This window comes from Bos indicus, chromosome 10 (assembly GCF_029378745.1).
Source record: "Bos indicus isolate NIAB-ARS_2022 breed Sahiwal x Tharparkar chromosome 10, NIAB-ARS_B.indTharparkar_mat_pri_1.0, whole genome shotgun sequence".
Lineage (NCBI taxonomy): Eukaryota > Metazoa > Chordata > Mammalia > Artiodactyla > Bovidae > Bos > Bos indicus.
In genome coordinates, this window is record NC_091769.1 from 102664140 (window position 1) to 102692130 (window position 27991).

The following is a 27991-nucleotide window of genomic DNA, read 5'->3' on the forward strand; positions in this document are numbered from 1 at the left end:
GGTTTGAGAAATCTGGTAAGTAATTGGGGTAGCAGGCTCATATAAATGACTTGCAAAGTTAGCATTCTCTTAGTGAACCAAATGAACTAGAGCTTTTTTTAGTAGCTCATATAATGAGCTTTAATATATTTGATGTATGACAACCCTTGAAGGTACCTTTGACTAGACTTGCCGATGCCGGTAAAGGTAATGTAAAAACACTGCCTTACTGTGCCAGGCTCTGGATGGCAGAAGAAAGCAAGCCTGACACTGCTCTCAAGCTGGAACAGTCCAGCAGTGGAGACTGACATTGTTGAGAATAGGGATGTGAAGGAAAAGACACTTGGAGAGCACCAACAGCACAATCTGAAGTCAGGCTTCGATTGGCTGAAGTATCTGTGCAACATTTATGGAATGTTAAGCCAAGCTTGGTTGGGGTCAGGGTAAGTTAAGCAAGGGAGTGTATCAGGGTTGTTTTAGAAAGACCACTGGTGATTGAATAGGGAATAGATTGAATGGGTGACCAGTTAGAAGAAGAAATACAGGTGCTGACCAAATTCTCCATGCAACCAATTTCCTTTCTCCTTGATAAATGGTTAATGTATTGGGTGCTAGCACCATAAATGGATAATCTGAGCCCAGAGATTGGTAAAGTTCTAGAAGGAGTATGCATTGTACAGGTTAATGATGAAAGGCACTCTGATTTTATATCACTGTATAAGAAGTACAGAAAAGGTGTAGGAGCTGAAAGGAGACATGCTGTCGTTGATTTCATGTTATGGGAAGGCTCTTTAGGGAAGGAGGGTAAAAATGGAGGAAGTCATTAGTTTCTACCTCGAATCAGTGATTTTGGTATTTTATAAATTTTTTTAAGGCGGGGCACACAGCGTGTGTTGTCTTAGTTCCCTGACCAGGGGTTGAGCCCAAGCCTCCTGCATTAGAAGTGTGGAGTCTTAACCACTGGGACTACCAGGGAAGTCCCTATAAATGAGTTTTAACTTGGTGCACTAATTTCTAGGCTCAATTTCATTCATTTACCTTCTTATGAAACTAAATCACAATCAGATGGCTGCTTGGTAAGGGTAGAACTAAGGAGAATCCTAATGGCTAATACCAAGGTGACTGGACGCTCTCATCTTCATCTGTACTGGGCATCTGCCAGAAGTCTGCAGGGCAGCTTAGCCTTATTTCTGGGGACTGTGAAAATCGTAGTTTTTGGTCTCCCATCCCCTATATCTCACCTTAATTCTGTTAACATTGAAGATACATTGTCTTAGAACATCTTCAAGCAAGTTAATACAGATGACTACATTACCACTTCAGAAATGATGGTGCTTTCCTGAGTCTTCACCTTGGTGTATTTGATTGAATCTGCCACCGTTTTAGCCAATTATTTACTATTTTCTAGTTCAGGTCATGCTACACTGTGTGGGCTGACTAGTAATACAATATAAAAGCAGCTTTCTTTGGGACCCAGCTCTATTAATTTTCTTTTGAGGCTACCTTTCGTGAGGAAAAGCAATGGCCTGATGGGTGCATTTTTGAGAAAAATGCCTAGAAGTTTATTCATGCTGTCGTTCCGAGGCCTGGCGTGCTGTGATTCATGGGGTCGCAAAGAGTCAGACACGACTGAGTGACTGAACTAAACTGAACTGATGTGCCAAACAGACTTTTAAGTATGGCAGACCTGAGCTTCTCAAGATCTCTCACCTGCAGATAGACTGCTAGGATGTACCTGGTAAAAATGTTAGCTGAGGCCAATAATGGAATTGACTGGAAAGATACTGGAATATGTCATGGCATTTAAGGAAGAGCTGGACAACTGGACCTCCAGGGGAGGCGAGGAATTGAGGTGGCGTGGGCAATCACCACTTCAGCAGGAGGTCTTTCCCTCAGGCTGTTGTCATCTGCCACCAACTCCCAGGCCTGAGAGTCTTGAGTTCCAAATTCTAAAGTTCTAGGAAACTATATTTACCTCAAGACTTAAGCTTAAGATCTCTCTCACAGGTCTGTGGGCTGACTGGGCTCAACTGACAGCTCCTGCCTGGGGTCTTCTGCAGCAGCTTGTGCTCAGTCGTATCTCTTGTGACCCCATGGGCTATAGCCCGCCAGGCTCCTCTGTCTATGAGATTCTCCAGGCAAGAATACTGGAGTAGGTTGCCATTTCCTCCTCCAGGGGACCTGCTCGCCCCAGGGATTGAACCCTTGTCTCCTGCATCTCAGACAGATTCTTTACTGTTGAGCCACCAGGGAGGCCCAGGGGTCTTCTGTGATTGCATTCAAATGATAGTGGTGGATTGGGAATTCCCTGGTGATCCCCTGGTTAGGATTCTGAGCTTCCACTGGAGGGGTATCAAGTTCAGTTTCTCATCAGGGACCTAACATCCTACAAGCTGCACGGCCAAAACAAACGGTGCTTGTGGATGGGATCACTTGACAGCTCAGCTAGGCTGGACATCCAGTATGGCTTCTCTGCTCCCATGTTTGACATCTCTGTTGAGACAATCTGAAACAGCCAGGCGCTGGCTGAGTATTTCTCTCTCCTTAAAACAGGTTCAGACCACTCCAGTTCCAAATGTACACTACACATTTCTACTTGGATGCCTCAAAGGATTGTCAAGATCTGTGTGGCCCAAAACTATCCTCATTCTTTAATGTTGAGAACCACACCATTCAGGCATTTTCAGAAATATTTATGGAGCATTTACTACATGCCAGGCACTGTGAATACAGTAGCAAAGAACACAGACAAGATGCCTGTGCTCCAAACAGATATTAAATAGGGAAACAAGATCATTAGAAATTGTGATAAATGCTATGACAAAAACAGAGTGACGAGATGAGTAACTGGGGAGGGCCCTTGCTGGAGAGAGATCAGGGAAGAACTTTCTGCAAAGGTAACAGAGCTTCAAAGGAGGAAGGAAAGCCAACTGTATAAAGGTGTAGAAAAAGCATTGTAGGCAGAATATAGCAAGTACAAAGTCCAAAAACAGGACAAGGCTTAGTAGCCTTAGAGGGCCAGTAGCAATGATGTTAGTGAGAGAGAATGGCATAGGGGGCTTGGTGGGAGGCAGGAGTCAGACTATGCAGAGCCTTGTAGGCCTTCATAAGGAGGTGAATTCAAACCCCAAGCAAACACCAAGAAGCCACTAAAGGGATTTCAACGGGGAGGAAGGGGTACGATGTTTGATTTTTAAAATAAACTGCCCGGTATGTAGTGAATGGGCTGTGGAGAGGGAAGAGCAGAAGACGGAAAACCCACTGGAAGCAGATTATAGGAGAAGAGTCTAGAGAAAGCTTGGACTATGGTGGTAGCAAGAGACATGGGGGTAATTAAATGGGTTCAAGATTAATAGTGGAAGCAAATCGCAGACCTTGGTGATGGACTGAATTTAAGAGGTAAGTGGAAAAAAAAAAAGAGGTAAGGGGGAGGAGGAATGCAAGGATAGCTCCCAGGTTTTTGACTTGGGTACCTCTAGGTGGGTGTCACTTCCACTCCTCCAGTCTCCAAAAGCATCATCCTCTACTGATTCCTTCCCCTCCTCCTCCATATCCAGTTTGTCACTGTATTAATCGGGTTCATTCAGAGAAACAGAACCAACAGGATGTGTCTCTATGGAGAGAACATTTTAAGAAACTGGCTCACAGGGAATTCCTGGCGGTGCAGTGGTTAGCATGCCCAGCTTTCACTGCTGAGGGCTCAGATCAATCCCTGGTTGGGGGCATTAAGATGGTGCAAATTGTGGGGTGTGGCAAAAAAAAAAAAAATCAGAGAAATTAGCTCACGTAATTGTGGGAGCTGGCAAGTCTCAATTCTGCACAGAAGGTCCACAGGCTGGAGCCCCCAGGAAGAGCTGATGCTGCAGAGTCCAAACGCAGTCTGCAGGCAGAATTCCTTTTTCCTCAGTGTTTCCTCAATGCCTTCAATTGATTGGATAAAACCCATCCACCTTATGGAGGGTAACCTGTTTTACTCAAAGTTTGTTGATTTAAAGGTTCAGTCAGCCCAGTCAGTCATGTCCGACTCTGCAACCCCGTGGACCGCAGCACGCCAGGCTTCCCTGTCCAGCACCAACTCCTGGAGCCCACTCAAACTCATGTCCATTGAGTCAGTGATGCCATCCAACCATCTCATTCTCTGATTTAAAGGTAATTACAAACAAAAAATACATTCACAGCAATAATTAGACTAGTGTTTGACCAAAAACTGAGTACCCAGCCAAAGTGACACATAAAATTAATCATCACAGCCACTAAATCCTGTTGGTTCTGACAGTTAACTACCTTCCAGATTGCTTCCTGCCTCTCAGTTGCCATTGTCTTACTTTAGGGTTGTATTCTCAATTCATAAAATATTTACTTATATGGTAGATACTGTGCTGAATGCTGGAGATATAACTGTGAATGAAAGATTGTGTCTTAGGGACCTTACATTCTAGTCTTTGCCCTCTGTCTTGCCTCCTTTAGTCCCTCTTTATAAACGGAAGGCTGCGGAGCATTGCCTCTCACACCTTAACATAGTCATCTGGGACCGGGTCAGAGACCTCTCAGGTGTTGCTGATCAAGAACAAACTTTGAGTAAGTGGACTGTGGAATATTTTTTGGAAGACTATTAAATGAAAAGATACACAGGAAATGGGGAACAATGGTTGCCACTAGAAAAAGACACAACGGCTGATGATTGTATATACCTTTCTACAACTTGAATGTTGTACCAAGGAGGTGTTACATATTCAAAAACAAACTAGGAAACAGCAGAAACAAAACAAAAAATATCTGAAACTGCACGCCTCTGAAAATCCTGCAGTGGAGCCCAAAGGCCAAAAGGACAGAGTGCAGCTTAGCCCATCTTCAGTCCCTCAGTCGTGTCCGACTCTTTGCAAATCCAAGAACAGCAGCACGCCAGGCCTCCCTGTCCATCACCAACTCCCAGTGTTTACTCAAACTCACGTCCATTGAGTCGGTGATGCCATCCAACCATCTCATTCTCTGTCGTCCCCTTCTCCTCTCGCCTTCAATCTTTCCCAGCATCAGGGTCTTTTTCAATGAGTCAGTTCATTCCATCAGGTGGTCAAAGTATTGGAGGAGCTTGAGCTTCAGTCCTTCAATGAATATTCAGGACTGACTTCCTTTAGGATGCACTGGTTGGATCTCCTTGCTGTCCAAAGGACTCTCAGGAGTCTTCTCCAACACCACAGTTCAAAAGCATCATTTCTTTGGCCTTCACATTTCCTTATAGTCCCAACTTTCACATCCATACATGACTACTGGAAAAACCATAGCCTTGACTAGATGGGCCTTTGTTGGCAAAGTAACGCACATGCTTTTTAATATGCTGCCTAGGTTGGTCATAACTTTCCTTCCAAGGAGTAAGCGTCTTTTAATTTAATGGCTGCAGTCACCACCCACAATGATTTTGGAGCCAAAAAAATCACTGCTGCTGTTTCCACTGTTTCCCCATCTATTTGCCATGAAGCGATGGGACCGGATGCCATGATCTTAACTTTTCTGAATGCTGGGCTTTAAGCCAACTTTTTAACTCTCCTCTTTCACTTTCATCAAGAGGCTCTTTAGTTCATCTTCGCTTTCTGCCATAAGGCAGGTATCATCTGTATATCTGATGTTACTGCTATTTCTCCCAGCAATCTTGATTCCAGCTTGTGCTTCATCCAGCACAGCATTTCTCATGATGTACTCTGCATATAAGTTAAATAAGTTAACTTACTTAAATAATAGTCATTTATTTAATATATTTATATTTAAATACATTGAGTTAAATATAGTCTTGACGTACTCCTTTTCCTATTTGGAACCAGTCTGTTGTTCCATGTCCGGTTCTAACTGTTGCTTGCTGACCTGCATACAGGTTTCTCAAGAGGCAGGTCAGGTGGTCTAGTATTCCCATCTCTTGAAGAATTTTCCAGTTTGTGTTGATCCATACAGTCAAAGCCTTTGTCATAAGTCAATAAAGCAGAAATAGATATTTTACTGGAACTCTCGCTTTTTTGATGATATGGCAGATGTTGGCAATTTGATCTCTGGTTCCTCTGCCTTTTCTAAAACCAGCTTGAACATCTGGAAGTTCATGGTTCACGTACTGTTGAGCCTGGCTTGGAGAATTTTGAGCATTACTTGCATGTGAGATGAATGCAATTGTGCAGCAGTTTGAGCATTCTTTGGCATTGCCTTTCTTTGGGATTGGAATGAAAACTGACTTCTTCCAGTCCTGTGGCCACTGCTGGGTTTTCCAAATTTGCTGGAGTATTGAGTGCAGCACTTTCACAGCATCATCTTTCAGGATTTGAAATAGCTCAATTGGAATTCCATCACCTCCACTAGCTTTGTTCATAGTGGTGCTTCCTAAGGCTCACTTGACTTCACATTCCAGGATGTCTGGCTCTAGGTGAGTGATCACACCATGGTGATTATCTGGGTCATGAAGATCTTTTTTGTACAGTTCCTCTGTGTATCCTTGCCACCTCTTAATATCTTCTGCTTCTTTTAAGTCCGTACCATTTCTGTCCTTTATTGAGCCCATCTTTGCATGAAATGTTCCCTTGGTATGTCTAATTTTCTTGAAGAGATTTCTAGTCTTTCCCATTCTGTTGTTTTCCTCTATTTCTTTGCATTGATCACTAAGGAAGGCTTTTTTATATCTCCTTGCTATTCTTTGGAACTCTGCATTCAAATTTCTTTTCTCCTTTGCTTTTTGCTTCTTTTCTTTTCACAGCTATTTGTAAGGCCTGCTCAGCCAGCGATTTTGCTTTTTTGCATTTCTTTTTCTTGGGGATGGCCTTGATCCCTGTCTCCTCTACAATGTCACGAACCTCTGCCCATAGTTCTTCAGGCACTGTATCAGATTTAGTTCCTTAAATCTATTTCTCACTTCCACTGTATAATTGTAAGGGATTTGATTTAGGTCATACCTGAATGGTCTAGTGGTTTTCCCTACTTTCTTCGATTTAAGTCTGAATTTGGCAATAGGGAGCTCATGATTTGAGCCACAGTCAGCTCCTGGTCTTGTTTTTGCTGACTGTATAGAGCTTCTCCATCTTTGGCTGCAGAGAATATAATCAATCTGATTTTGGTGTTGACCATCTGGTGATGTCCATGTGTAGAGTCTTCTCCTGTGTTGTTGGAAGAGAGTGTTTGCTACAACCAGTGTGTTCTCTTGGGAAAACTCTGTTAGCCTTTGCCCTGCTTCCTCCTGTACTCCAAGGCCAAATTTGCCTGTTACTCCAGGTGTTTCTTGACTTCGTACTTTTGCATTCCAGTCCCCTATAATGAAAAGCACATGTATTTTGGGTGTTAGTTCTAGGTCTTGTAGGTCTTCATCAGTTCAGTTCAGTTGCTCAGTCGTGTCTGACTCTTTGTGACCCCATGAATTGCAGCATGCCAGGCCTCCCTGTCCATCATCAACTCCTGGAGTTCACGCAAACTCATGTCCATCAAGTCAGTGATGGCATCCAGCCATCTCACCCTCTGTCGTCCCCTTCTTCTCCTTCCCCCAAATCCCTCCCAGCATCAGAGTGTTTTCCAATGAGTCAATTCTTCGCGTGAGGTGGCCAAAGTATTGGAGTTTCAGCTTCAGCATCAGTTCTTCCAAAGAACACCCAGGACTGGTCTCTTTTAGAATGGACTGGTTGGATCTCCTTGCAGTCCAAGGGACTCTTAAGAGTCTTCTCCAACACCACAGTTCAAAAGCATCAATTCTTCGGCGCTCAGCTTTCTTCACAGTCCAACTCTCACATCCATACATGACCACTGGAAAAACCATAGCTTTGACTAGACGGACCTTTGTTGGCAAAGTAACGTCTCTGCTTTTTAATATGCTATCTGGGTTGGTCATAACTTCCCTTCCAAGGAGTAAGCGCCTTTTAATTTCATGGCTGCAATCACCATCTGCAGTGATTTTGGAGCCCCCCAAAATAAAGTCTGACACTGTTTCCCCATGTATTTGCCATGAAGTGATGGGACCAGATGCCATGATCTTAGTTTTCTGAATGTTGAGCTTTAAGCCAACTTTTTCCACTCTCGTCTTTCACTTTCATCAAGATGCTTAGTTCCTCTTCACTTTCTGCCATAAAGGTGGTGTTATCTGCATAGAACCGTTCAACTTCAGCTTCTTCAGCATTACTGTGCTTCCCTGATAGCCCGTCTTAAGCCCTTTATTAGAATCACTTTACCTGTTCAGCTTATCTCCAGTAGCCAGTCATATCAGGGACTACCTGCGTACTTTCTACCGGAAACGCTCTAGAGCAAATTTCACTGGGTCTTTAAAACTCCTTACTGCAGCGCTCACTTTCTGGAAACCTTTCAAATACCCTACCGCTCCCCTCCGCGGTTAACGTTAACCTTTTGCATTTAACCTCACAACGCTTCTTTTTGTGGCAGTCATTGCACTGTATCGAAATCATTTACATGTCTGTTTTTACTGCTTGATTGTGCGCTTAAGGGTAAGGCTAGAGCAGATAAGTTTAGCTGAGTTCCTAAATCATTCTGCGAAAGAATGAATCGTGTACTGGGTTCAGGGGGCTCACAGAAGGGAAGGTCCTCGGGCCCCGGGGTTCCCTTCGATCCCTTCGTGACGCACTGCCGGCAGACGTGCCGGGAGCTCAATCTGAGCTGTTCGGCTGGGAGACTGCCAGGAACTCGGTGCTCTCCTCTCGCTTCTCCTGGCGCCCTGCGCCCTTCGGGTTCCAGAGGCCCATCTCGCCCAGCACGCCATAGCGCGCCCCGGGGACGTGGAGGCCAGTCCGCCGCCCACAGCCGGGCGCGGCGTGCGGACTGTCTGCCGCTGTCACCCGCGCCTGGGGACGGGGTCCACGCGAGCAGAGGGCGCGCCGCGCCGCTTGGGGCGGGCGCAGGGTGGCCTGGGAGGACGGGAGAGGGCAGGCGACAGCTAAGCGCCAGACAGGGCGCCGCCACGGTCCCCGCCCTCCCTGTTCCTTCCCGGGGCGCGCGACGTGGGCCGGCCCTCCCCTCCCTCTGCCACTGGCCCACTGGGCCCCTCAGGCGCCGAGTGGAGCGCGGAAGAACCCGCGCGCCCGTCGCGCCCCACGCCCCTTCCGGCCGCGCCCCACGCCCCTTCCGGCCGCCAGGGGGCGGGGCCGCAGCGTTGAGTCAGCCGCGGTCCCAGCGTTCCCCGCGCGGGCGACGAGCGCGGATCCGGTGACTCACCTCCGCCGCGCTAACTCTCCCCGGTCTTCCCTCACACACGCTCACGCCCGGCTCGATATGGCGGCGGCGGCGGCTGGGGACTCCGACTCCTGGGGTGAGGAGAAGCTCGGGGGTCGGGCCGGGACGGCCCGGCGCTGGCCCCAGACTGTCATTAACGCGACTCTCTTCCCGCAGACGCGGACACGTTCTCAGTGGAAGACCCGGTGCGGAAGGTGGGGGGCGGCGGCACTGCCGGCGGGGACCGCTGGGAGGGCGAGGACGAGGACGAGGACGTCAAGGTGGGTCCGCGCGGGGTGGGCCGGGGTGCCCGCCTTGGGGCGGAAGGTCCGACGCGGGGCCCGGGGCGCCGCCCGGGCCTGCGTGGGGACGCGAGCGCAGGGCCCGGCGGTGCCCTGTTCCCCCGGTCTGCCGAGCCTGCCTGGCGAGTGGCGGGCCCCAGCCCGTCTTAGAGGGTCCGCGCCTGCCCGGACCCCCCGCCAGCCGGCGACAGGCGGTGACAGCCGCGGCTGGGCCGGCCCACGTGCGCACTGCGCGGGGCTGAGACCGGGAGGCGAGAGCGCGGCCCCTGGCTCTTCCCAGATGGGGCGTCTCGTAACGCGTCCCTCGTGCTGGTAGCTCGTCTGCAGCCCTAAAGGGAGGGTAAGGTGGGGCCCTTGCTCATCCCACATGGGGCGTTTCCTAACACTCAAGCCTTTTTGAGCTTAGGCGTCCCTCGGGCTGGTAGCTCGTCTCCAGCCCCAAAGGCCCGCTGGTAGAGTCTGTTAGAGCTTTTAAATGTGTGAAATATTGTGGTGTAGTTTCAGCCACCTTTTTTCCCCACACACAAGTGAAATAATTTTTAGACCCCATTTTTAGACCCTCTTCTCCCTACGTGTGGTAAAAAGATGAATTGAGGACTGAGATAGCTACCTTAGTGGTCAGAAACCTGGCTAGTCTACACAGCGACTTGAAAAATGGGGCGCTGATAGAGTGGGTTATTCATCTACACGGGAACCCGTAAGGAAATACTGATGTCGTGGTTGGAGAAGGCGAGCGAGCCCGCTGTGTTGTGTTTTTCCTGTGCCTTCTATACTTCGCTTGTTTGTGAGACCTCCTGGGGACTCGTGGCTGCGGATGACAGTATGTGCGTTTGTTTTCGTTTTTCTAGTAGTTACAAATCTCTCAAGTGCAGAGTGTTAGGATTCTCATTAACGAAGTTCTCAAAATCTTTATTTCCGTGAAGATAAAATTTAATATGAGTTGGAAAATGGTTTTCTGTGGTTTTGATTCATTTAGTGAATGGTTTATTCTACTGACTTCTACACCCAGCTCATGATAACAAACCTACAAATCTTTCCGCTTGAGATAAAAAAAATTTAAGCTAGATAATCGTTAGGAACTTCGTGTCCATACTGCTTTTGTTTAGATTTTACTTTTGTCTGATGAGGTGGATGTCCAATTCATTGAACAGCCTGAGGTTCAGGGATGATGTGAGCTTTTCAGACCTTGGGGTTAATTAATAAGCAACACCATTGTGAAGATATTTACGTTTTTGTTTCATTTAAATGTTGTGTAGACATGGGAATGGATTGTGTTATCACCCTCATTGCAGAATATTAGTCACCTCCCTGCACTGTGGCAGGTTTTGTGTTTTGAGCCTTTAGTTCAGATTTGTCCTTTGACTGCTATGCATAGTAGATTCAGGAGTTAAGACATCTGTTAGGAAAATTGGAAATAAGGGAGAAGAGACTAGGGAATCAGGAATTACCAGAAAATGAAGTTTGAATGAAGTAGTCTAGACTGATATGAAGAAGCCCGACTGAAATTATTGTATAAGTGGTGTCTATCCTGATAAATAGAATTCTAACCACTTGTAACTAATTTTGGAGGTTTAGGAGTTGTAAATCTTACTTAAAGGTAAATGTTACATAAAGGTTATCTTGTCTCTCCAGTGCATAATTTGTTTGTATTTATACAAATAGCCTATTTCTTTTACTTAAACTTTGAAGTTGATCTTTGAGTAGTAGGAAGCTGAACTTACCCATTTTATTTCCATGTTGAAATGTTGCTTTATTTCTGTTGAGTTTCTCAGAGATTTCCAAGATAAGGTGTTCCTAGAGTAGTTTGGTTCCTAGCAGTTTAGAATCAGCAGACCTGGATCTATGTTGTTGTCTTGACCATTCCTATTTGTGAACATAAACCAGTTTTGTAATCACCCCCCTCCCCCATTTCCCAATCTTGGCATTACAGAAGCTATCTCAGGCATTATTTTGCACTTTAAACAAGTTAATATATTAAGCATTAAGCAGAGTTGTCTGACACTTGGTAGGCACTGGGTAAATGTTAATTCTCTCTTGCTTCTAGATGTAGTCTTAATTTTTCTGGCTAGTGGAAAATACGCTTAGGCTATTTAGATCGTGTATCTGGGGTCATTTTTGTGCCACATTTTGTGCTTTCTTTAGCTCAGTAGGAGTAAGTTCTCTCCACAATGGGTGTTTATTGTGTATTTTTTGGTTTGAATGGAATGACCATGGTTGTCAGGCAAGTTTTTGCTTGCTCAGAATCTAGAGTTGAAATTTGTCACCTTGAATGGTAATGAGCAGGTTTTCCCTGCTTTCTGAAACTAGAGCATTCCTGTCAAACTTTTCCTAAGCTGAAAGAAGCAGTTACTTCAGGACGCGTCTTGCTAACGAATGCACAGCGTCAGTCAAGGTAACGCACAGATGCTCACAGACACAGGTCAGAGCTCCGGCAGCTTGGTGCTTAGACTCTGAGCAGCTTGGTGGAGAATGAACTTGGCCTTGATGGTGCCACTCTTGCTGCTTAGGGTACTCACTGCCACTGTAACAGCTCAGTGCAAAAACAGATGCTATTTTCACTTGTCATAACATTGTAAATTGTTTTTGGATTTCACTTAGCGAACACAGGTACTAAGGTACTTTGTTAGAAAAAGTGAAGTGTCATAAAGTGAACTTTCAAAAAGTAAGGAGTACATTAATACCAAATTTCTGAATTCTCACATTCTAATGCTGAGCCTTTGTAGCAGTTGTTAGCAGGGTTTAGTTTTCATGAGACTGAATAATCACAGTCCTTAAAGAATACAGTATGTGAATTTTTGAAAAGTCCTTCAAAAGTAAGGTAGGTGGAAGCAGTAAGTTCTTAAGTCTGTGTCAGCATGTAGTGTTTAACCTTTGAGAGTGTAGGCTTGATGTCATTTGTAACATCCTGAGAAATGAAAGGAACACCAAGGTCTTTTATTACAGGGACTTGCTCCACTAGGTGAATGTCTTTCAGTAGACATAGCATTTTGCTGCCCTTGACTTTTCAAATAGCAGTCTGATAGTGGCAGAAGTGGATTTAGGTGAAATTAGAATTGTTCCTATTCACTGGGTGGGGAGGGGAAGGCTGTGCTTCTTCCCAGTTTAAAAGGTGAGAACCAGGGAGCATGCTTTCCTCTCACATGAGCTTTATTTCCCCTTTCTACCCTATCCTGCTATCATTGCAGAGGCAGGGAGGAATTGTCTGCTTGGCATATATCTAGACTCCTTCTCCATTTCTGGAATGATGTGTAGGCTGTGTTGATCATTTTTTCTGCTTGCTGTGAGTACCTACCCACTGCAAGCAGGAACAAGACAACTTTTACTCCATTTTACTAGACTCCCATCATTTCACTAAAACAGATAGAAGCTAGATTTATTCAAAAGGTGTAGAGTTTGTTTTGAGAAAACTTCTGGCTGTAATTAAGCGTCTCACACATTTGCTTCTATAATGTTATTACAAAATGTCTTTAAAAGACCCTAGAGAACTGGATTAGTTGAAAACTGCATGCCTTATTATGCCCATTCAGCTGTCTGTTAGGATCGTATCCCAGTTAATAGTTTAAATATACCAGAGTAAGGACATTTTTGAAGTATTGGAAACAGCACTTCTGAAGTAGAGGATTATATTTCAAAGACATGGGAGATTGTTGGGAAGTTTTCAGAAGGTAGGCATTTTGCTAGGAAATGGATATCTGGAAGGTGTGTGTGTGTGCATGTGTGTGTCTTATGAAAAACTCTAAACATATACAGAAGTGGGAAGAAAAGTTTAATAATTATTAACCCATGTCCAACCTTCTATTTTCTATATTCTGTCTTCCTGCTCTCCTTACCCAGCCAGATTATTTTGAAGAAAATATCAGTTGTATCATTTTAATACCCTGACAATTTTTTATAAACTAGTAAGTTTTAAGTTGGGAAGTGTGTTTGTTGCTGAAAAATATTTACCTAATATATTTGCTGTCCTGGACCATTGAGAATAAACAGGCCATTTGTTCATGTTCAGTGTCTTGTTCTTGATCTAGCTTAGCCAGGAATTTGAAGTAGAATTGATTGATAACACTTCCAAATATGAGACAGGTCGGTATTGAGATGGAATTCAGCAGAGTGCTGAGCCATAGTAGTGTGTTAAAAGCTTAATGAATTAAGTGAAGTAGAATTTATTGAGAGAGATACCCTGGCTTTCAGAGACAAGCAAGTAGTGAGGTGATGGAAGAACATTTGAGCTTATTTTAAAAACTAAGCTTTGCTGTCAGGTCTAGCCATGGCAGGAGCTCACTACAGAGTTCTGAGGTTTCTCAGAACAGAATTGGTACAGCTTACAGAATACCCAGTAAAAGACTCTTTTGCTTCAAGAGATTATGCTTTATCTAAACCAAACTATTGTGCTTAAGAAGAAACGGAGGGGGTATATATATTAGTTAATGGGCTTCTGCTGTGGGGCAGAAGAGTTTTCCTGCTCATTGAAGCTGCTTCTGTTGGATGATCTATAAATACACTTGCTCAAGTTGGAAGCAGTTTCAGCCCTAAACATGTTCTCCTATTGCACGTGACAGTCTGTAGTTGTACATTATAAGATGACAGACTAGCCAACTACTGGCTGCATCATTAGAAATAAAAAGAAGCCAGGGTTTAAGTTCTTTCTGTTATGTTTTCAATTCTTAGTTGTATTTAGTTGGGAAGCAGGTTTTAAACTTGAAAAACACCCTTTTTTTAGAGAAATGGCTCAAATGATGCTGGGTGTTTATCTGAAGAACGTAAGTATAGATAAGCAGGTAGTTAATAAACAGCTTCTCTTCTGAGGAAGTTGGCCATTTTAGAAGAGCCTGGTTAATATTGGAGATATTAATACTTTAAATACTTGGAAATACTTTTGGAGGTAAAAGAAATACTTTTGGATATTGTAGTTGAAAGATTTATTGACTACCAGTGATAATTGGCTAAAGAATTTAATTGGATATTGATAGGTAACTCTTGAACCAAAAACAACCATTAATTTTAGCTGTTTCTCTAGGAACCCTTCTTGTATTTTATCTGAATTTTTTGTCAGCATTTACAAAGTCTTGATGTTTAGGGAAAATTGGGAAGTTTTAAACATTCTACTTTTACGCATTTACTTTTATAACTAAGGATGCAAAAACTGTCGTAAGTTCATGGGGAAAGCTTTGGGGATTACATTTGTTCAGAAGTGTGACCAGTCTGTTTTTTCTGACGTCACTGTGCTCCCCTCTGGAGGAGCTTATCCTCAGTATAGGAGTGACTGCCCCTATAAGAAAGGAGCAGGCTCATCCTCAGTACAGGAGTGACTGCCCCTGTAAGAAAGGAGCAGGCTCATCCTCAGTACAGGAGTGACTGCCCCTATAAGAAAGGAGCAGGCTCATCCTCAGTACAGGAGTGACTGCCCCTATAAGAAAGGAGCAGGCTCATCCTCTGTACAGGAGTGACTGCCCCTGTAAGAAAGGAGCATCTTCTTCCCAGCGCTGTGGGGTGAGGCGCCTTCATGGTCCGTTTATGAGCTGAGGAGCGGATGTCGTAGTTGTTTCCAGGACTTGGAGATGGGAGCCACTGTTTTTGAAACCGTTTCTGTGCTGAGAATCCGGGTGGCCTCATTACACTTGCACTGAAGGGACAGTGTGACAGCCGTCTGGAGTAAGGTTATTCTTCGATAGCGAAACCAGGGGCGGGGTAGAGGCGGGATGCAAAGTCAGGGTGGATGCGACCCTGGACAGGCGGTGACCTGGGGGGTGAGGTGTTACTGGTACAGGGGACTGAGGAACGTCAGCACTGAACAAAAACCCTGCCGCGTTGTGCTGTTTCTCTGGGGGGGTTACTGGGATGGGGCTGCTCATTTTCAGCTATGCCTCTCTCCTCTTGAGCTCCTGCTCCCAGAGGCTGCTAGACTCATTTGTTAAAATTAGTAGAATCCATCACAGGCAATTTGAGATGAATATCTGACATAGTTGCAGCTGGGCGTATCTTAGTACGTACCATAACCCTTCTCTTTGATATGGGATTCCCTGCAATTCCAGGGGACTCCATTCCAGGACTAATTGAAAGAACACATTTTGATGTGGAGGGACCTAGTTCCCAGACATTTATACTTCAGATTCAGGTAAGAAATGATGTTTAGTATGACACTGTAAAGAAATGTCCTGTTCAAAACAGGTTCCTTCGTTAGTTGTCCAGATTGTGTGATAGTTATCTCTGGGCCTTTGTGTCCGTGTATTACAGTGGGGATAACACTACTTGACTTGCAGGACCTTTGTGAGGGTTAACTGTGTTACCATATGTAAAGTCCTTTGGGGACCTTCCTGGCAGTCCAGTGGTTGGGACTCACTGCCACGGGCCCAGGTTCAATCCCTGGTCAGGGAACTAAAATTCCACAAACTGTGCAGCGTGGCCAAAGAATTAAAAACAAAATTAAACATAAAGTCTTTAGCACAGAGCTTAGTGTAGAGCAAGCACTTAGTAAATGCAGTCTATTGTCGTCGCTGCTGTTATCGTCACTGTTATTAGTAGGGAGTTACAAACATCCCCTAGAAGTCAGCAGGTAGCTCTTTTATCTAAGAACCATATAAGTAGCATACCACTCACAAACCCAGCTTTCTTACGTTCTCTGAAGATTAAAATGACAAAAACTTCTAGTAGTAGTCAACTTTTAGTGTTAGCTCTCTGGTTCCTTTTGTGCAATGCTGTATTGATGCAAGCACTTAAGCAAACCGGGAGGGTGATACGAACATTTACCATCTAATTTCTAACTCTTAGATGTTCAAAAAGTGACTAGCTGGTTTGCTTTCGTTGTGTTTGTTAACTATGAACTATGGGTTAAATTGCAAAGGTAAAGTGATTATAAAAATACTTCTCGTCAAAGTTCTTCCCACTCCATGGCAGCCTTGATCAGGATGTTTTATTTCTTTGGATTTAGATTTTTATTAAGAATCAACGCTTGGTTAATTTACAGACACCTAGCCTGATTCAGATTTATGGCCTCTTGGTTTATAAGCCAGAAGCTTGCTGTCGCAGCTGTGGCATATTCGTCAGCCCTGCCCCTCCGGCCTCGCCAGGGCCTCCTGCCTTGCCCGTCATCCTCTGGCTAAGCTTCAGGTGGCGTGTCCTAGGGCGCCTGGTGGTGGTTGAGACAGGGGTCAGGTTACCTGTAGGTTAAAGCCCTATTTAAACACAGGACTGTGTCTTTCTCTGTTGAACTTAACCCTTCTAAATTCTGTGGACCCTTTAAAAATTGTTTGATAATTGTTTAATGTTTAGCTCAGGGACTGTGTGCTAGGCATAGAGAAGAGAGGCTGCAGAGCCACCTTGAAGTGCCCGCCCAAGTTAGGGAGTTGGTTCCATGAAGCTGTGGATCAGCTCTTGACTCCTCTGTTGTACTGAGCTTAACTCTTTTTTCTTTTTTTTAAATTTAATTTTAAAAAATTGGGCTTAAATCTTTATAAAGATTTAATTCATTAGCCAGGGTTATGTTGTGTGAAATGTTGCTTGAAATAATTAAAACCATTAGCCAGAATGTTGGCTGCTTTTACATTTGGGAAAGTAAGTGTAAAGACAGCTCAAATTTTCTTTTAAAACTACTGTGAATTATTTAAGAGAGGCCATTAGTTTTGGCTTGGTGGTCTTGTGTTTTAATTGTTAATGGAGAAGCTTTTTTGTGGAGTTAGACAAGTTGATATAAAAGTTCATATGGAGAAACAAGTGTGCAAGAATGGCCAGGAAAACACTAAAAAACCTGAAAAGGGGGAATTAGCCCCAGCTTACATTAAAAACATACTATAAAGCCTCTAATTAAAACAGTACATACTAGTACATGAAGAGACAACAAACCAGTGGGATAGAATAGAAAGCAGAAATAGAGCAAGTGTCTAGGAAAACAGTATATGGTAAATCACGGGGCAAAGATGGGCTTTTTAAAAAATTGAAGTATAGTTGATTTGCAGTATTACAGGTTTCAGGTGTACAGTGTCAGTCACTTCTGTTGTGTCCGACTCTTTACGACCCCATGGACTGCAGCATGCCAGGCCTCCCTGTCCATCAACAACTCCTGAAGCTTACTCAAACTCATGTCCATCTAGTTGGTGATGCCATCCAACCACCTCATCCTCTGTCATCCCCTTGTCCTCCCGCCTTCAATCTTTCCCAGCATCAGGGTCTTTTCTAATGAGTCAGTTCTTCGCGTCAGGTGGACAAAGTATTAGAGGAGCTTCAGATTCAATCCTTCCAGTGAATATTCAGGACTGATTTCCTTTAAGATTAACTGGTTGGATCTCCTTGCAGTCCAAGGGACTCTCAAGAGTCTTCTCCAACACCACAGTTCAAAAGCATCAGTTCTTCGGTGCTCAGCTTTCTTTGTGGTCCAACTCTCACATCCATACATGACTACTGGAAAAACCATAGCTTTGACTAGACGGACCTTTGTTGGCAAAATAATATCTCTGCTTTTTAATATGCTGTCTAGGTTGGTCATAGCTTTTCTTCCAAGGAGCAAGTGTCTTTTAATTTCATGGCTGCAATCACCATCTGCTGTGATTTTGGAGCCCAAGAAAATAAAGTCTGTCACTGTTTCCATTGTTTCCTCATATGTTTTCCATGAAGTGATGGGACTGGATGCCGTGGTCTTAGTTTTTTGAATGTTGAGTTTTAAGCCAGCTTTTTCACTCTCCTCTTTGACTTTCATCAAGAGGCTCACTTTCTGCCATAAGTGTGGTGTCATCTGCATATCTGAGGTTATTGATATTTCTCCCGGCAGTCTTGATTCCAGCTTGTGCTTCATCAAGTCCGGCATTTCTCGTGATGTACTCTGCATATAAGTTAAATAAACAGGGTGACAATATACAACGTTGACGTATTGCTTTCCCAATTTGGAACCAACATAGTGGTTCACAGTTTTTAAAGATAATACTCCATTTATAGTTATTATAGGATATTAGAAAGGTGGACTTTTCAACAGATGGTGCTTTGACAACTGGGTAACTATTTGGGAAAATATAAAATTAGATTCGCACTCAGATCCATCGTAGAGAAGAAAACATTCCAAAGGATCAGAGATCTAAATGAAAAAACAATGGGGGCATACATCTTCTAGAGAAAACTCCTTGCTTTAAGAAAAGACTTTCTAATTGACTTGGAATTCAGAGCAGTAAAAGAAAAGTTAAAATTTTACTCCGTAAATGTGGTGGGGTACATAACACTTCGTGGGGAAACACTGTAGGCATTTCCGTTAAGAGAAGAACAAGGACTTGATCCCCATTTTCTCTGCCACTGTTCTTTCATACTGTACTAGAGGTTTTGCCAGTGCGATTAGATAAGATAAATCAGTTGTGGAGCCACACAGATTGGTGAAGGAGGAGTAAAGCTGTCTCACCTGCAGATGATGTGGTAGTATACCTGGAAGACCACAGAGACTCAGTGATGGAACTAACTTAAGTGATAAACGTAATTGGTAAGGTACCTGGGTTTCAAAGTGGTGCACTGGTAAAGCATCTATCTGCCTGCTGATGCAGGAGACACAAGAGACGTGAGTTTCATCCCTGGGTTGGGAAAATCTCCTGGAGTAGGAAATGGCAACCTGCTCCAGTATTCTTGATGGAAAATTCCATGGACAGAGGAGCCTGGTGGGCTGCAGTCCGTGGGGTCACAGAGAGTCGGACACGGCTGAGCACAACATATATGTATTTACGTTTATACAGTAGCAGGATATAAAGTTTACATGCAAACCCTGTAGCTTTCGTATGATACAACCACCAGTCAGAGGACAGAAAATGGAAAAAAAATGTTTACAGTGGCAACAGGGAAGACAAAATACTTAGGAACAAACCTAATGAGAAATATGCAAAACCTTTTAAGAGAAACTTTAAAAAATTCTTTGAAAGATACAGAGGTAGGCTTGAACAAATGAAAAGATAGCCCTTTTTCTTGGCTAGGGCAGTTCAACATTGTGTCAGTTCTCCCAAAATTATAAATTTAATGTAACACCAAAAAAGAAAAAGAAAAAAAAAACCCAGCGAACTTTTTTCTCTGGTGTTAGAATAATAAAGATCACAGGGAAGAGTAAGCATGTAAGAAGTATTAATGGAGTTTTCTTTTGTTTAGGATAACTGGGATGATGATGATGATGAGAAAAAAGAAGAAGCAGAAGTAAAACCAGGTGATCCATTGGGTTTCCTCAGTTTTGGGGTTTAGATCTTACTCTGATGCTTATGTTAAGACAACTAACAAAATGCTGCAAACTTGGAAATTTTGGTTATTTTTAGAAACCAAACATCCTTCTGTTTCATTCTCTTCTCCCTGCATCTGTTTTCTCTTTCTCTCTTTAAAATGTAAACAGATTAGAGGATGAGGCATCACAGTTGAATGGTCTAAGTCCCACCTAAAGGACTGTGGGGAAACATGAAAGGAAGTGTTTGGATCTTAGGGGTGAGATTAGAGAGGAGAAAGAAGTCCCAGAACTTTTCTATTCTTATTTGCCAGAAAATCACCATCTAAATTGGAGCTGGGAGAGGTTTGATCTCTTGAAGTATATAAGTGTCATGTCTGTCTCATTCATAAACTAGAAAATATTTAAGATTAACTATGATTAAAACATTTCTTTACTTTCAGAAGTAAAAATTTCAGAAAAGAAAAAAATAGCAGAGAAAATAAAAGAGAAAGAACGGCAGCAGAAGAAAAGGCAAGAAGAAATTAAAAAGAGAGTAAGTCCTGTTTATTTTCCAAAGTACAGAATCCTCGCGTCAGCAGTGGTGCAGAACCTTAGCAAGCAGCAGATGCTACCTGGGTGTGTAAAGGGCTTTGTAAAGGCTATGCATGGATATCATCAGATAAGGTGATCCCAAACACATGGAATTTGTGGTTTTTGCAAAAAACAAACCGAGAAGCATTATGTGTTAGATGCCTTTCAGGTTTTCACAGACACTTTGAGGCGGCAGGACTGTCTTGTGCCCACAGTCAGGGCTTTTGTCAGTGTCTTGCAGCTCTCTCTAGCTTAGTCTTTTTTTTTTTTTGCAGTGTACATTTTGAGTGAATATAAAAAGCATCCATTTCTCTGCCATGTACTATATAAATGTTGTTTTTGATTATTTGGAGCAAGATCAGGAATTTTGTGTTCATTTACTTTTTGAATAGAAAACACATTTACATGATTCAGAAATCAAAATGGTATTAAGAGGGGCTCCCAACTCTTCACAGATTTGTTCTCTTTCCCTTTATAAGTAAATACTAGTGTATTTACTTATACACTGGTGTATTAAATACTGTATTTACTTAAATATTTACTTAAGTATTTACTTAAATACTGGTGTATTACGATGTCTCCAAGGTGACTTTATATATTTGTATACAACTATATGGTCATATTCCACCCATTTTTTATTTTCACCTTGGCTTTAGTTAATAATCATGGAAATCTTACCATAGATCATACATAGCAAGCTTTCTTAATTTATTTTTAACCTGGTGAAACAACTCCACAGTGAAAGTGCCTAACCACTGGACCACCAGGGAATTCCCTTGACTTTTTATTAAGAGAAATTTCAAGAAAATAGCATAATGGGTCATATACAAATCACCTAAATTTACCAGTTGTTAATATTTTGCCAACTTGCTTCATCTGTTTTTTTTTTTTTTTTTTTTGCTAAAATATAATCCAATAAATAACAAACATTCTGCATTTTTCCTTTAAATACTTCAGTATGCATTTCTGAAAAAGCAAAGCTATGTCTCATATAATTACGCTCCTAATGTAAGTCATTTTTAAACATCGTCTACATTCAGTTTATGTGCATCTAATTGTCCCAGAATATCCCAGCATATGCTTTGTTCAGGCAAGCACCTTGCATCACATCAGGTCATATAATGTCTGTACTATTATTAGTGATGCTAAAATTGATTACTGAGTCAAGTTGATGACAACCTGGCCCTTCTCCTGTAACATTACAGATTCCTTTTTACTGCTGGCCCAGTTTTAGGAGTGTCACTGGTGATCATTGCCTAATTATTTCTTTAGGTGTCAGAAAGGTGATACTTCATTCTATGACTTCCATTTTCTTATTGGCTGACTTTTCCCCCTTTTTTTTCTGTTTGGTTACTTTGGATATGGTTTGTACTAGAAAGCATAAAAGCTTAATTCATTTAATTACTAATTTTCAGAGTAAGGGAGTGTGGTAACTTTAAGTGGTGAAAAATGAAGGATTTTGTAGGTTTCAGTTTTTTCTTTTTGAGTAAATTTATGGACTTACAGGTCTTGATGAATTTCATTTAGATATAGCGATTATTTTTTTTAATGCTTAATTTGTCCCAGCGTTGGACAGTGGGGTCCCTCTAAGTTGTTCTGTCTTCCTCTGTTTCACAGAGCCCTGCTAGTCTGTGAAAGGTCCCTGGTTCTGTGGCACAATAAGCTCCTCTAGTGAACTCTCTTAGGCCTGGAATCAGCTGCTGTGATTCCTTCTTAGTAGCAAATTATCATGGCCAACAGTATGTGAGAATGTTTGTTTCCCCCCAGTCAGGAACGTTTTAGATGCTTTTTAGTAACTTGTGTTTGTATATCTGAGATCACTTACATGCATGTTTATCTGTTCAGAACAAGGAATGGATTCTTACAGCTCAAAGAAGTTGGTCATTGAAGTTTAGCATTATACTTACTTTATTGTATCTTGATATTAGTCTCCAAAGTAAAGAAACCTTACACTCAGTGCATTAATTTTATCTCAGGTGAAGTGTTGTTAAAACATACTCAGTTTTGATGCAGGAAACAAGGGTGTTCAGGTCAGTCAGTACAGTGGAGATGGTCCCCTTTTTCTGAAAAATCTTCTCCATGAGAAACAAAATGTGACCTGTCTCAGAAGTGGCCTTTTGAATTAAAATCTTCAAACTGCACAGGTACGGAGATTTATGAATGGCACAAATTCCCTTCACCTTTTCCCCACTATTATCAAAGGTATCTCCTGTTAGTAACATATTCGTTATAGAAACTTATGATGGCATATAGAAGGGATATAAATTAGACTATTAATTGTCCTGTCAAAGAAGTGGAATAAAAAGATAAGGGGGAAATGTTTTTCTAATTCTTTGAAAAAAATTTTTTTGTATGTCTGTATAATATTTATTATGGATGTGCCATATACTTGAACCATTCTGTTGTGGAACATTTAGATCATCTCTACATTTATTTGATATTATTATGAATAATACCCCATTTGACCTCCTTTTGGTTAAATATTTGTGTGCATCTTTGGTTTCTTAAGAGGAATATCTAAAAGTGGAATTATTTTATTAAAGCATATAATAATGTTTTTAAAACTTGATAAATATTACCACAGTTACTCTAGAAAAGATTTTTCAGTATACAGTTTTAGTCAGAATCTAAGAAAGCTATTTTCAACTTGTCTGCAGTCTCAATTCCTTAATTAAAAAAAAATCACCATGAAATAAACCCAGTCGTCAAATCTTAACTCTGTGACATTACCACCTGTGTTAACCTTCTGTTACCATGGGCAGGCTGCTTAATCTGTGACTCGGGTTTTTTTCCTATAACATTAGGATATCTAAAAGAATTTACTGTAGAAATACAGTAAACACTATGAATGTTTGTTATTATTTATATATGTCTAGAAAAAAATTATATACAGGATAGATATGTACTGCGTTCATTATAACCAGCTATTTTCAAACTTCATTTTAGTTAGAAGAACCTGAAGAACCTAAAGTGCTAACACCAGAAGAACAATTAGCAGATAAACTGCGGCTTAAGAAATTACAGGAAGAGTCTGACCTTGAATTAGCAAAAGAAACTTTTGGTAAGTGGGGGTGTGGTAACAGTGTAGTATTGAAGTTGTAAGTGAATACTGTGGAGGTCTTAGTAGTTTGAAAATTCAGAAAACATCTTTCTTGAAGAAACATGATAATTTAGGTATTAGAACTTAATCTCTTTTGTTTGTATTTGAGGTTTCATTACTTAATGTAGAGTGAGATACATGCTCAGATTTTTGAATAATTTGAGTATTGTATAAAAGATGATTAAGTTATTGAACCCAAATAAAGTATACTGCTGATTTAAGTATATGTATCCGCTGGATGAAATTTGGGTGAAATGTGAGTCTGTAACTTTCTGAGATTTAAGCGTTTGACTGTAGGCGTGTCACTGTCTTAAAGTCTCATAGGGTTTAGGCAAGAGCGTGCTGGCCTTGGTGAGGCTGAGGCTCTGCCCCTTCTTGGCCTTCACCGTGCCCTACCCTCGGAGGACTTCCACTCCCAAGTCCCGTGCCTGCTGCTGTGGTTAGGGTAGTGTAAAAGGTATGTTCAGGATTCTGTAAATTTAAGTTTAGAGAGTTCCAGGGGGAGTTACATGGCACAGAGGATGAAGATTCAAAGTCAGAGAAAATAGTTAAAAGTTCTCATTTTATTTACTTGCTGTCTCTGCTTATTGAGTACTTTTTCAGAGTAGAATATCCTGTTGAAACAGTTAAATAACCTTGAAATGAAACCTAGAAGGATCTAGTTATTTTGATCTCTCCCCCGGTCCCTTCTTTAAAATGGACCAAGCAGGCTGACTGTAGTGATCACTCTCCTTTTCACTGGAAGTGTGAGCTAACTTCTTAGTGAGTCTTCAGCAATCTCAAGAGTTGCCGTGGATGCTTCTGTGTACTGGCAAGCGCTTGACATGTCTCCACCACTCTCATCGCATTACAGAGGGCACGTGCCCATTATCCTGTCTTCATAGGATGGTAAAAGCCACCCCTGTGTTTATTAAAGAGAAGGGTTTATGTGGTAATAAATTCTAAGATGGGACACACAGTTACAGATTAAAAGCAAAAACATGTATTCATGCGGTGATCATTTGGTTAATAGGGTTTCAATGTTGTGTTTCTAATACTAAAGTACTGGATCGGTGTGAACAAGTAATGACTTGATTATAGAGGAATAGGTGACGCTGGTGTTAAAAAGAACTGGCCTGCCAGTGCAGTAGACGGAAGAGATGCAGGTTTGACCCCTGGTGGGGAGGATCCCCTGGGGTAGGAAATACCAACCCACTCCAGTCTTTCTTAGAAAATGCGCCATGTTCATGAGGCTGCAAAGAGCTGGACGCGACTGAGCACATACAGCGCACACACAGAAGCGTCTGTCTCGCAGCCTAGAACCCTTGAAAGCTAGATTAAAGTTTCTGTTGGGATTTAGCACATGGTTTACTCCTACGTAGCTTCTGTGGTTAGCTGGATACTTGGACAGGAACCATCTTTGTTGGCTTTTTTCCCTTTGTCTTCAGTCTTTGCTGTAGGCTGTTCTTGGACAAGTGCTTTTAGAGCTTTCCTTTTGTGCCAGGGACTCCTTTGGGCCAAGTGAAGGCTATGGTCCCCTTCTTAACATACTGTTTTTAAATGCATAAAGTACAGAGGATTTTACTTACAAAGGAAACCTATTTATTTTGGAATAGGTATCAAAATACTGAATAACCTGTGACACAGTAATTATGTACAGACCACTTGGATTCTGTCCGAAGAGTTCAGTCGACTCAGGTTGGGAACCTCTGTTTTAGAATGAAATAATAGGGTTATTAGGTATGATAGGCTTCTTTCTAAATTTTAAAAAATCTGATAGTTTGCGTGTCCCCTTTCTCCTACAGGTGTTAATAATACAGTTTATGGAATAGACGCTATGAACCCATCCTCAAGAGATGACTTCACAGAGTTTGGAAAGTTACTAAAAGATAAAATTACACAATATGAAAAGTCACTATATTATGCCAATTTTTTGGAAGCCTTAGTTCGAGATGTTTGTATTTCATGTAAGTAATTCTCATCTCTGACCCCTGTGGATGGATTTAAGTAGGGGATGTTCTAATACACTGAAGATTTGCTTTTTAGCAGGTAGCTTAGGAATGTTGTTCAGCAAAGACACATTAAGTGGTCTTTTGAGGACGCTTTCTGAGTGTTTTTACAGTGGCTTCCCAGAGAGACATCTGTGCTTGTTGGCACAACAGCTAATAAAAGACTAGCTTCTTGTTTTATATTGAAGGGAGGTAAGGAAGTATCTTTTGGGGAAAAGCATACAGAATTTTACAACTGAGACCACAGATGAGTGTCTTTTCACTTTATAAATGAGGAAGCCAGCTGCAAGAGCTGCCACGCAGTCTCTGGGTCCGTGGGTTTCGTTTCATGCTCCCAGAAGAGTCATGCGTTTCAGGGGCATGGGGTATGGGGACGGCAGCCAGTGGTGGTACAGCACCAAGGTGGGAGGGCCTAGTTTTGCTAGTCTTTGCTATTTTTAAGACTGAGAACGAAATTCTTCACAGAAATTTTAAAGTGGATTTTCTTTGGGAAATGATTACTAAGTGGAAGGTTCTAAACTTGGTCAGTGATATGCCCATAGTTGTCATTTTATTTTGTACACACTATTTGTTCTGTTTCAGAGGTGCTAACCAAAATTGAACACTTTTTTTGGTAGCTAAAAACTCGTGTCTGTTTCCAGCTTTATATTTTAATGGGGTGGAAGGATGCGTTGGCCAAGTTTATTTCCTGGTAGGGCAGGCACTTGGGACTCCTGAGATACCTACTGTTTTCATTTTCATTCTTGTGCTAGAAAATGGAGACCTCAGGGGTCGGGGAGTTGTCGTCTGTGGCTTTGAGGATTGGCCTTCCATACTGATTCAGATTCTCCCCTCTGAAAACTAAGGATATGTAATTTCCATAAGGCATGGTTATTCTGTGTGTTTAGACTGGATACGGAAGAATGGTAGGGAGCACTGTGAGCTGTAGATGTTTCCAGTTTCTGGTTAAACAAACAGTGGTGTCTTGGCGACTATAGATCATTATAAAGTTTTGTTGCTGGATTTGCAGTTTTAAACAGTTCTGGTTTGTGAGCCTAGCCATAGACTTAAGATTCTCTATCATGTTAGGAGAAATTAACAGCCTTTTACAAAGTTACTGAAGTTAATGATGGACAAATTAGATTTCTCATGACACCGTGAAGAATGTGTATTTTGCTTTTTTACTTATTCTCTAAAATTCTTAAAAATTATTTTTTTTTTTTAGTGGAAATTGATGACTTGAAAAAGATTACCAATTCATTGACTGTACTCTGCAGTGAAAAACAGAAGCAAGAAAAGGTAAAAGAGCGAGTTGGGTGGGAAATGTGTGTTACACGCATACTGGGGTGTAGACATGGTATTTTCACCAAGGCTGGTTAGGAGAAGTCAAGAGCTCACTAATACCATTTATACTGGAATAGGACAGGGGTGTAAGTGCCATTGTCATCCTTCTGTTTGTAGACATGTTCATGTTTTTCTAAAGTAATAATAGAAATTACCCTGGCTTAGTTCTGGAATCTCAGAGAACTCGGTTTTTCTGGAACCAGAGTTTTTTTTTTTGACTCTGAGGGTTGCTGTACCTAATACAGATGCCCATAGTAGATAAAGTCTTAAGATCTAACTCTCTCTTATCTTCAGCAGAGCAAAGCCAAAAAGAAGAAGAAAGGTGTGGTTCCCGGAGGGGGACTAAAGGCCACCATGAAAGATGACCTGGCGGACTACGGGGGTTACGACGGTGGATACGCACAGGACTACGAGGACTTCATGTGACGCTTATCTTCTCCTGGCGTCTTCTTTCTGTTGCCCACAATCCCTTCAACATGTAGCACAACTTCCTTTCTTTTCAGTTCTGCCAAATGCTACAATCAGAAGTGCAGTATCTTTTGTGCTGGTTATTTAATCCCTTGACACTTAGGTGCTAATGTGCAAATGAGGGAACTTGGATCTTGTTGCCAAGGGGTTAAAATTGGGAATCTCTGTTGCTACTAAATCATAGTTTTAAAAAACAAACCTAATAATGTTGTCATTGTTGCTATCTGATTCCATAGCAGCAGTCACTAAATTGGAAACAAAGGTTGCAACATGACAAAAAAAATTGTGTAGTATTTACCAGCACCGTTCAGTAATACAGCCTTAACCATACCTCCTTGAACTACTTCATAACTTGTCGAGAAAAGCGGTCTGCTGCAAGGGCATGTGGTGTGCACCTAGTATTAAAATTGCTTTGTCTTAAGATTGAGCGTGAGGATATTAAAAATACAGTGTGGAGAAGACTGCTGATCTCAGCGAAGATACGGCGGCTGCAGAGCACTAGTTTGATAATTAAATGACCAAAACCCTCCAACTTTGAAGCTGAAGAAGGTAAACCTCTCCATCGTTGCAGTACGAGTTGTGGAATCTCTATAGACTGTATAGTCTCTATTTATCGGGCTGTTCTACTGACGGAGCTTCAGATGGGGGAGGGAAACTCCTCACCTGTTTTATTTGCCTGATGTAAGTGTCTGAGAAACAAATCTTCCTTTGTTCTCCAAGACTGCAGTGGAACAACTTTTAACAGGGTTTTGGCATTTCCTTTCCTTTATAAAACATGCTCAGCAAATTGCACCAGTTAACTACAGTTTGGTAAATTGTTATGTTAACAATTATGACATCTGCAATGTTTTATAAAGCAACTAATTTAATAAAGTCACTATTGTGAGGACTTAAATTTTGTGTTACCTCCCAAGAGATA

The 27991-nt window shown here is 42.0% G+C and overlaps 2 protein-coding genes across 4 annotated transcripts in view; one reads left to right on the plus strand and one right to left on the minus strand.

The window, feature by feature from the left end:
• The first annotated feature begins 9095 nt into the window (after window positions 1–9095).
• EIF3J (eukaryotic translation initiation factor 3 subunit J) lies at window positions 9096–27967 on the plus strand. 2 transcript variants are annotated; one of them, XM_019969402.2, is made up of 8 exons: window positions 9096–9253; window positions 9334–9437; window positions 19557–19611; window positions 20064–20155; window positions 23140–23254; window positions 25078–25239; window positions 26486–26559; window positions 26899–27967. In XM_019969402.2, exons 1-8 carry the CDS (start codon window positions 9217–9219, stop codon window positions 27028–27030), a joined length of 771 nt encoding a protein of 256 aa, XP_019824961.2. In that variant the 5' UTR covers window positions 9096–9216; the 3' UTR covers window positions 27031–27967. The 2 variants fall into 2 exon arrangements, with proteins under 2 accessions (XP_019824961.2, XP_019824962.2); XM_019969403.2 differs by having other exon boundaries at window positions 26902–27967.
• Window positions 17070–27991, minus strand: part of SPG11 (SPG11 vesicle trafficking associated, spatacsin) — an 88123-nt gene continuing 77201 nt past the window's right edge. Inside the window, exon 41 of one of the 2 annotated variants that reach the window (XR_011569057.1) lies at window positions 17070–18264. The gene's annotated coding sequence lies outside the window, so the exon portion shown is untranslated. Of the gene's footprint in view, window positions 18265–23253; window positions 24195–27991 lie in introns of those variants that run through there. The other variant, XR_011569058.1, reaches the window with a different exon arrangement.